Source organism: Sphaeroforma arctica, assembly GCF_001186125.1.
Source record: "Sphaeroforma arctica JP610 unplaced genomic scaffold supercont1.16, whole genome shotgun sequence".
NCBI lineage: Eukaryota > Ichthyosporea > Ichthyophonida > Sphaeroforma > Sphaeroforma arctica.
The window spans coordinates 138,421-149,289 of NW_014040542.1; the positions used below are offsets into that span (position 1 = coordinate 138,421).

The following is a 10,869-nucleotide window of genomic DNA, read 5'->3' on the forward strand; positions in this document are numbered from 1 at the left end:
ACATATATATTATATATATATACATATATATATATATATATATATATATATTATATATATATATATATATATATATATATATATATATTATATATATATGTGTGTGTGTGTGTGTGTGTGTGTGTGTGTGTGTGTGTGTGTGTATATATATATATATGTATATATATATACATATATATACTGGTTTGTATGTTTATATATATATGTATACTCTTCAGTTATAAAATAGATTACATGCTATGATAGTATTACATGCGCTTATTTTCATGCAGATATATACGTAATTGTATACCTTAAACTTGTATGTAGGCTTGTTATTCTACTAAATGTCAAGATTTTATCGTTCGCAGGTCGACAGGGCTATCAAAGATGGCGCCGACGTCAATGCCACCACCAATTTTATGCGTAATAGAACGAAGTATGATGCACAAAAATCGGCGGATCTTGACTATGAGATCGAAGGTATATATGTATTGACATACAATGCTTTTCGTCCGGATTAGCAAGGTTCTGTGAGAATTCATGAGTATGAGCGCAGATTCAAGTGCTCTATTTAACCCGGCGACAAAAGTCTCTATCCGCACATGTTTGACGATAGTATATTTACGTTTATCGGGTGGATACATGTTTTTCTACATTGGAGAATGTGCCGAGGTCTTAACCTACACATGATAGCTTGTGTTTTATATGGTCCTAGTTTAATCACCTACTATTATTGTTGTATTTATTTTTTTGTTCTCAAATGTATACTGCTTGCGCTTCATATTAGCTAGAGATGAATAGAAAGAGGGGTCATTGCTGCAGACTTTGTCCCACATAGGATATCTAATTACCACTTTTGACCATCGCATACCTTTCAACTGTAGCCTTCTGATTTTTACACATGGTATTCAACATCCAATGGTTTGATGTATACATGTGCCCTGGTGTTTCTCTGCTTCTGACTGGTTATTGGAGCTACGTGTCGAATAGTAGTGTGACGCTTGCGTGCTGTTTGTATAACTTTTCTTCACTTACCTTCTCGCTCGTGTACAGAATGGACATCCCTCCACTTCGCATGCGACCGTGGCTTCAGCCAGGTGGCATATGTGCTGCTGAGGAATAAGGCAGATATAACGAAGAGGATACAAAGTGTATGGTAGGTTCCTATGCACATGTACTTCGAGCCGCACTGGTTATATAGTATCCAGAGTACCGGAGGCTTATTATTATTAGTTGGTTGTTTCTGTAAGCATCTTGTCAAGTGGTCAGCCAGCTCGCTCTAATGCAACTCATGTACGTGCACGATTGCCACAGGGCAACACCCACGGAAAGTCTCCACACATACGAGCAGATGCCCATCCACCTCGCGTGCAAAGGAGGACACTATCAAGTGGTGCAAGTACTGGTGAACCATTCGCCTACTGAGTGTGGTCTTAATGCACGCGACTTCCTGACCTATGACGAGCATCTTCGAGAGCAACTCCTGGCGGCCAATCAAATAGCGGGTAATGGGTATGCTCTGGATCTGGCAAAGAAGCACAGTATACCGCACAAGCGAAGCACCACATCCCCATCGGGAAAGCCGTCGTTCACCCCACCGTATGTCCGTTTGGGTTTGATTTTTCGGGTTCAGGGTTTAGGGTCGGTGAGTCCGCAACTCGAGGGCTGCGTGTAGGGGGGGTATGGTGTTTGGATATGACAAAGTGATATCGACTAGTTGAGATCTGACATTCTTAATCTGATCCTGCGATCTCGCAGGCACTTGGGTTTGGTTTGTATTCGTTGTAGGGTTTTATGAAGCCTAGCATGAAGCTGATGGATGCTTGCGATTCCTGATAGCTTGTGCTACTGCAGACGGAGATCACACAATCAATCACTCGCTAAAGTCCTCATTTGGTGTGCGGGTATCTAAGAATTTGTTGTGCTGTCTTTAATATGTGACGAGAATGCATATTAATTGCTGTAGTCATGGATTGTTTATGGTATCCCAAATTATCGTGTTCGTTTTGCTCATTTGTCTTGTTATAGTAGAATCATCCAGGTCCAATTTCATCGCAAAAGAAGCGAAAGAGCACGTTTCTTATTCAATTGCATTGTAAGCGATACAGGGGCGATCTCTGGGTTTTCCTCTACGCCATATCTCTGTACACAACGAACCATATAGAACCACGTCACTCTTCAAATCCTGTACGCCATGCCATGCGTGTATTGAAATACGCATAGCTCTGACGTGAGAAAGCAACCGACCAGATATACGTCTCATCGGCGCTCATCTCACTTTAATCTCTTCCTATCACAGCCTGCCATGCGGCTACACTCCTCTCTTCTATGCGGTGGGTAGCAACAATAGTGACGTGGTGCACTTCCTGCTCGCCAAGGGATCTGATTCCTACGCTGTCGGCTCTACCCCCAGATACACTCCCACTGCCGGGTGGGCTGGGAAGACCTCAACCGCACAGACACCTGTAGGTAAGACTGTCGAGATGCTTTTGAACGAGTACGGGTGCCTGATACGCTTGTGATGGTGTCCGCTGGGAGGGTATACTCTGAACTTCTATTTATAGTGTCTAGATATATCATTCTTGATCGACAATAGTTTGAATGAACAAGACCGCATACTTAAATTCATTTACGGGAAGTAGGCTATCTATATTGTGTATTTGATGCCCTATCGTATTCATAGTCCTTGGCAGCTCACGAAATAGAGCTGTTGTCAGTAAAACGACCGTCGGGTAGTGAGTGCTTCCATACTGCCGAGTGCTGGTGCTTTGTCCACTCAAAAGTAAACCATTCCTCTCGCCTACGCAGGCTTGGCCATGAAGAACAACGACTCCGCCATGGCGCACGTATTGGTGGCACGGTCCCATATATCGGACACTGGACTGCTGCACTTAGCCATGCGTGGCATGTTGGCAGTGATCAAGTTCATAGCGGACGACGGTATGTCTGGAACATGCATGGCTGTAAAGTTTGCATCGGACATGTACTTCATGTATCCCCTTCAGCACATACGGATGGATTGGGTTCATGTAATTGTGTGACCCATGGCTGCTGTGATAGAATTCATTTCCAGATCGTAGATGACAGATGTACCCACAGTGTGCCTATTTTATTCGTGCACGCTTTTCTAGCACATACTTTATAGAGATTCTTTGCGCTAGCGTGTTTAGCCACGCGATATATATCGGTGATGAAGTACCATAAACTCTATTCTGCCAATCTGTAGGCACACAATGCATTATGGGAAGCACGTACTATGCATACATTTGTCCCTATGCAATATCCCGCGCTATCAATGTCAATCTCAAACTCATTCGTCGCATCACGTCTACAGCCCCCGAAAAGACAGGGCTGATCCGAAACACTTGCCGTTCCGCTATGGATAGGAAGCCGCAGCTTGCCTTTTTCTGTCAGCATTTGCTGAAGACTGATAACGCCGATGTGCACTCGATGCTGTACGAGGTATACCTCCATGACCCCCTGTGTTTCCCGCATTATTGGATACGTATGCGTGTCGGTGATGATATATTTTACTTAAGGTCGCATATGCAAATATCATATATCTTCGCCGCTTAGTATTCTAGGCTTCATTTTGTTTGTGTACGGATAAGAATGTGTATTTTATTGATATCATGGAGTTTTTACTGGGAACGGGTGACACGGTGCAGCTGAGCTTAAATAATATACTTGACATCTGTTGTCAGTGTTCACCATGTGCCTGATAAACGTGCCCCGCATCGCTTATGTACTCACAATCACACGCTCTTCGTTGGCAATACGACAGGCGTGCCTGACTGGCAACTCGAACATGATTCAGTACATATTGAAAAACGCGACCTACGAGGAAGTCACCACATCTCACTGTATGTTACGCACCTGTGTTCCTGTACGTGTATGTGTAGAAATATTAGTGAGCATGTCTGTCTAGCGAAACTGTCTTATGTGTTGCATAATCCACTGCATAGCTAATGATGCAAGAATCGACGACGTTATCACACCATCATGTATGCCACGCATACTCTTGTTTGTTACTGACACCTCGTTTGGTGTACAATCCACTGCACGCCACCGTGACCGTAAATCTCACGCCTTTGTATGCACATCGTTTTATCCTGGGCACAACGCAGATGTAGCTAAATACACTGCATGTCCAACAAATGCAATATGCGATAAACTTCTAGATCACCCCTTATGCGAGCTTATACCGTTGTGTGTCGTTCCTTGAATCATTAAGTAATCGGTGATGCTGCAGAAAGCCTTTCGTCTATTGGTTTGTCGCAGGTGCATTGGTATTCTGTTTGTGTCCGTTTTCAAGAGTCCTGCAATCGCTTGTACTCACTGCCCTTTGCGAGTTCTGATTGCTGGTCTCACTTGATGTGCTGTATACATTTAGGGCATGTATAGAGTATAGTGTACATCGATCACAGCCTACTGTCTAGTGGCATACATCCGTACATGTTATATTTGTTGGCAATGAGTGGGCCACATGCGCTATAACGGTGAAACCTAGTATCGAAGCAAGATCACCGAGATGTTTTAAGTATCCACTCCACTGCTGAGAAGTCGTATCCGTTTCACTACGTTTGTGATCGAGGAGAAGTCCCAACGCTGTTTATAGTCCGCTTATCAGTAATGATGTTAAGAGCACACGGCACCTCGTGACTTTGTAGGTGTTGTCTGCAATCTGCTCCCCATGCACGAAGCTGTTAATATCAATCGCAAACTCTGAGCAGCAAAAGTGTAATTAGAATAACCAGAACGAGTACTGGCCCGTCGTCAGGTTTTCACACTGCTGTCGTTTAAGCTCATTCGCATTCTGTCTCCCCATCCCATCCATTGTAGCCTTCACATACTGTGGTGTACGACCGCCCTCGGCGCGGCACGATATCAATCTCGTGCACAACGTCACACCACTGCACGCCGCGGCTGTTACCAACCAGGCTGCCGGAATTGCACTGCTGCAGATGGAAAGGGAGGGTCGAGGTAATTGCCTTGAATATAGTACTGTGTGGATATGTAGGTCTCTGTGTGTGTGGATATGTAGGTCTCTGTGTGTGTGGATATGTAGGTCTCTGTGTGTGTGGATATGTAGGTCTCTGTGTGTGTGGATATGTAGGTCTCTGTGTGTGTGGATATGTAGGTCTCTGTGTGTGTGGATATATATTTATATATTGACAATTATCTATATGATATACGTATATTTATATGCATTTCACTCTCTCTCTCTCTCTCGCGGTATTGAATTAAATAGAATTCTCAAGGCCAATGCGCTAATCATTCTCTAATAATTCATTGGCTAACATTATCTTAACTCCAACATACAGTGTTCTTCGAGGTAGACACGCCCAGTGACTTCAACTGCACAGCCCTTCACGTTGCCAGTATACTAGGCCATACAGAAGCGGCCATGGCCCTCGTCCAGATGGGAGCGGATGTGAACACTAAAAGTTACATCGATTTCGAGAACGAGGTATGCGCACTTGCGATGATATGAAGTGGAGGTGCTTGAATGTTCATAACTTTTATGTCATATATATATGTGTGTGTGTGTGTGTGTATGTGTGTGTGTGTGTGTATTGTGGTTGGTATGTATTGAAAGACAAGGAAACTAGGCATATATGGCCACGTATGGATACCCGACGCGTACCACTATGTGTATGCAAATTCTCTTATGGTAACTAAATAAGAGTACAAATGAACTTGGACTTGTACATACAGTGTATAGAGCACTCAATCTACAGAGCACGCAACCCTACTATCGAGAATATAATTATCACATACGCGGGAGCCTACCATTATACATACCATCCATAGTGGACTGTTATCACCCATTCACTGGTTGATATGCACATTGTTTCTTCTGAGCACATGTACGGTCGTTTCAGTTGCTGGAATAATGATGTGAAGTCACATGCAGTCGCGCATATGGATTTGCAAATGTACATAAAATAGCCCTGACTACGTAAAATAACCCTGACTACATAAAATAGCCCTGACTACATAAATATCCCTGACTACGTAAAATAGCCCTGATTTCTATATGATAGAAAGGTAAGGGGCTAAGTGATTTAAAAAATTCATTAGTGGCTCCCGGGATTTGATTGAGTATTAGAAATGCGTATGCTTGAATATGCGGATAGTACAGCCAGTCAACCTAATCCAGCACTTCAGACAGCTTCGAACGCGAGGTCGAGCATGCGACTGTGAAAATGTGGGGGGGTTTTTTCTGTTCCCTCTCGAATCAGGCACAAAATTCATAAAATTTATAAATAAGGCACAAATCTCACAATGCCTTCATGTCCTACGTTGAACCCGCAGGATCAAATTGAATCCAACAGAATAATGCACTCGTCTAGCGATGCTGCCAACTACTTAGAAAGGTATGGCAGTAGTCTCTGTATGGCCAATTGCAGTGATTGCAGGTGTTTCTGATGGGTGATGTTTCTGTATGTCACCAGGTTTCATACCTTGTACGCTGTGTTTTGCACATTGTATGCGGATTTAAACGTACTCAAACATACCCGTATGCGCGGCATTTGCTTCAGTGTGTATATGAACAGTCAACGGTGTAACTTTGCTCATGCATGTTCTATTCACTCTATTTGTGGGCGCAATTGGCGCAGAGTCCACACATTGTCACTTGTTGTATAGTCGCACAAGCCCCGAGCCTCGGCTGCGCTCCCTCGCACGATAATTTTGCATTCCCCATTTATTCGCTACAAGACGCCAGTGTAGCCGCCAATGCCAGAGGCACGCCGTGTTACTGTATAGTCCCAGTGGTATATCCGTATCCGCAAAAGGACTGGGTTTCATAAATCTCGTGACCCCATGGCGTGGAGGCACAATCACTTGTCACAGACAAACACAGCCACTACTTGCACGGTTGCAACTGTCTCATAGGCACTCGATCATGTGGCCTTCATGCTGCTTCACTCCACTACAGGCCAAGGTGGATGCGCTATGGATTGCACGAGACGCGTGCCACGACTACAACCACGAGTGTAACGGCTAGCAGGCACTTGTAGTCGCCCTGTCTTACCATACTTCTCATGTATATCTTGCAGGGTCTCAAAATCCTGCATTTGATTGGTACCTAAAAACATTTAGTCAATCGCTTACTCTCGATACCCTTTTCGTACACTCAACAGGCCTGGATCGCAGAATCCCATGACCTCATGGGGTGGCCGATTAGAGGGAGTGTCAGATGTGATCCAACGCACGCTGGCGATGGGTAAGAAGACTGCGTCGGGAGAGAGAGTGTTCAGGTCACTACCTGAGGAACCTCTGGAAAGTCCGGAGTTGTCTCCCAAACTTTCGAGCATCAGTAGCTCTCTGAACACTGTCAGGTGCGGACAATATAAAAACGAACGAACAAACAACGGAATTATTTCTGGTTGTGTGGACTAAGATTGCGTGGATATAACATATGTGTATGCGTGTATGCAGTTAAGTGTATTCAGGTGTAAATAACTCTGTGTGTGTATGTTGTCCAAAGTATGTACTCGTGGGTGAATCGATGCGTAGTGCCTGTGTACCTGTACACCTGTCTGTAAGATAATCGCTCCTATGCTCGAGGCATGCCTATGCTGCCAACAAGAGCGCCTCATGTGCTGTTAGCATACTTTGCCGTACCACATTGTAGCAGCGGCGAAGGGCCAACATGTGTGTATATGTTACCATGTGCGTGCATATTCATTAGTGCATTCATCATCGGGAAGTATACGCTTGTAATCAAGAGGATTCATTGCGGCCTGTAACAACAGCTGTGTCCGCTATAGAGTTACATGGGTGCCGTATATTAAATTATCAGATTAGATCACACACATGAAAATTTATGCAAGTAAATAACTCCTATGTGCCTGTCACATCTTCTATGTGTTACAGGGCTACTCTCGCGATTTATATGAGATTTATCTTCGGTATAGATCTGCTATAACACACATCTAAATATGCCTGTGGGTGCACATATTTCAAAGTCTTTGAATTTTTTTCGTCAGTCTTGTATTATTCTGTGCCCTTTTGCAGAGCGGATTCGTCGCCCAGACAGGAGGAGCCATCGCGGCCACACTCAAACCTCTCTGACAGTTACAAAGCCACTCGCTCCATATACCGGTCCGCCATTGAACTGGCACTTGACTTTGGTCACGAGGTAGGTGTGGTATTTAATCGTATGGTTGTCGCTGTATACTAGAGCAGAACAGTACGACGTATACTCTTTATACATGTATTTTACGTAGGTGAATGCCAGCGTATTGCTCGCATATTCCGCACATCCCGATCCTGATACCGCGTCTGGGAAACTCTTGTCAGTATGCAGAATTTCAATTATATGCCTATCCTCATACTAGGCCCTGGCCGAGCTGCTAGCCAAGCACAGCGGCAACAACCCAAACGCCACACTGAGTAAAACCACCAGCAGTCCAGCCATGAAACTTGCCAGTGCCCAGTTCGATGCCTTGACCCCAACATCCGGGAAGCTGCAGTCAGGCCTCACCTCGGAATTGTATTCCGTACTGAAGCGCTTAGAACTGACACATATCGCTGTAAGTTGTTGGGTGCTTGTCGGGGGGTGGGGGGCAGCTGTTGCTACTTGTTTTGTCAATGATGGCTGTGAAACGAAGTGTACTATACACATACTGTTTAGACTGCGTCTGTCGTAAACCTTCGCTAGAACTCCTTCATAAGACCCATATGCCTCATGGTTAGTGTGTGTTCGTTGAAAATTGATTCAACCTCGAGCGACCTTTTATATTTCTGCGTGGAGCGAATACCAAGAGTAAGGCGATGACGCTCAGGCGCTATATCGCTTCGGTCATGTAACCCCAAAGCAGTATTTAATCTTCCTTACACCTACTTATATATATTAATCAGGCAATGAGAAATCTATTCGTCTCTCAATGAGCGTGCTTCGCCTCCAGAGGTGTTGTTGGCACTTGTGCTCTTTGTTATTCGTACCAGATTGATAGCCGTACTGGCATGTACAATCGCATGTTGAATCGTTCATGTGTTGATATCATACATACCTGTGTATGTGCTATACTGGTCCAAATTACTCACTCGTAATCTGACTCTGCGTGTAAAATTTCAACTGGATGCAAAAGGAGACTTTCGCTGAGGAGAATGTCGCAGACATCGTAACACTAGACCTGCTCACGCGGCAAGACATGCGCGATCTGGGCTTGAAATTAGGAGACTGCCGCAAATTAGAAACATTCCTGGGCAGGGGGCTAGGCTCGCAGAATTCGGAGGAGAGTTTAAATTCTATGCATAGCCAGGATTCAGAACAAGTAATTAGGGATGCATACCCTACTGTGAATGGTCGTATGGGTGAACCATTCAACAGCGGCCAGAGTTATGCCGCAGCTAGTCCGGCAACCACGTCAACCCTGGAGATAGAGCTGGCGAGTGTGGAGAACCCCGACAATGTCGAATGGTAGTATGCAAATATAACGAGTTAGGACCAATAAATGAATGATTCAAACACAATACCGAGACGTTGAAGAGTAATCGATTCTTGAGTTCGGTTTATTGGTGCACAGCCGCTCAGAATGGGTAGTATACTGCGATATTACAAAGTATTGCGAATACAAAAAGATACTCGTCATATTAATACACGACCTGCTCTGGGAGTTCTATCAGACAGCCCCCTGACTTGATTAATTTCACCCAGCTTAACCTCGATCAGACTATAAAACGTATGTGGATTTAATCTCATCCCGATCGGACTATTGGTTTAAAAGTTATGGATTTCAGTTTGTACCAGCCAGAAAGGTCTGTTGGGTATGGATAGACTGATATAATGCCTACATGTGGCTAGTTTTAGTAGTTTGACCCAGCACTGGTATGTACAAACTGAAAACATCATAACTTTTGAAACATTGGCCCGATCGGGATGAGATTAAACATATTTACGTTTACTACTCGTCAAGACGACGAATTTGCGACATCTAACTGCCAATGAAAATGATTCCTCAATGTACTCTCTGGGTCAACCTCTATAAATATTCTAAATCATCGGGTTTTTGATGTCTGCTCCTAGTTAGGTATTCCACAATGCATATGTACAATCAAGACTCAAGAGACCTTAAGACAGTCATAGACTCGTCAATACATGTATTTACTTTCAGCTCACTAAAACACACCTACGTAGTGGTTAACTCGTTATACCTGAAAAGAAGGCCATATAATGACTACCCTGAGGCATCCCTTCGTCCAAGCGATATGTCCTGGTTATCCACTAGTTCACAAAAGTATGCTCTCCGCCACCACTAGGTTTTTGCAACCTAGAAAAGGTTTGCGATTTTTCTGTGCCACATACAACCGGCAGTGTGCCAAACAGGCGACCGCTTCAGAAAGCCTGGAAGACTATGGCGGCTTACGAACCCCAACCACGGTACGGTTATGGCGTATGAGAAATGAGGCCGGAGATTCCGAACGTTCCGGCAAATTTGAGTTGCTTTTGCCCTTCGGATCGAATGAAACGTTCAGGGCTGCATACGAGAGCTTCGACGGTGGAATGCGCTTCGGAAAGTTAATGGAGGATTTGGACGCGGCATCCGGGAACGTCGCGGCTGAATACTGCAAAGGTAATAATATCTTCAAACGATTTAGATTTGTTTTTTGAATGTAGAGTACAATATTAAGCACGCATTTAGAGGAAGACAATGAACATGGGCAAGAATGCTTGTTGATCGTTATATTGTGCTTTACAGTATCGGTTGTCGTTTGCTAACTTCTTTATCAACTAGATACGTAACTTCTTTATCAAGTATATACGAACACGTGTAGCCATCTTCCTGGCTGATGGTATCAAGTTGTCTCTTCATTGTCCCGTCTATTCGTTTGAAACTGCGTGATTGCACATATCTGCTGAACATATTTATCTTT

At 44.2% G+C, this 10,869-nt stretch overlaps 2 protein-coding genes across 2 annotated transcripts; both read left to right on the plus strand.

Moving 5' to 3' along the window:
- Positions 1-326: 326 nt before the first annotated feature.
- Positions 327-9,474, plus strand: SARC_00514 (hypothetical protein; the record flags this gene model as incomplete). The annotated part of the gene is made up of 14 exons (XM_014305800.1): positions 327-462; positions 1,036-1,138; positions 1,297-1,581; positions 2,282-2,451; positions 2,791-2,922; positions 3,317-3,444; positions 3,767-3,845; positions 4,825-4,965; positions 5,307-5,452; positions 6,301-6,362; positions 7,131-7,328; positions 8,008-8,131; positions 8,331-8,525; positions 9,084-9,474. The coding sequence occupies 14 exons, from the start codon at positions 327-329 to the stop codon at positions 9,417-9,419; spliced, it is 2,235 nt and encodes a 744-aa protein (XP_014161275.1). The 3' UTR covers positions 9,420-9,474.
- A 608-nt stretch (positions 9,475-10,082) lies between these two features.
- On the plus strand, positions 10,083-10,650 carry SARC_00515 (hypothetical protein; the record flags this gene model as incomplete). Its single annotated transcript, XM_014305801.1, has 2 exons — positions 10,083-10,568; positions 10,613-10,650. Exons 1-2 carry the CDS (start codon positions 10,169-10,171, stop codon positions 10,648-10,650), a joined length of 438 nt encoding a protein of 145 aa, XP_014161276.1. The 5' UTR covers positions 10,083-10,168.
- Between the last annotated feature and the right edge of the window lie 219 nt (positions 10,651-10,869).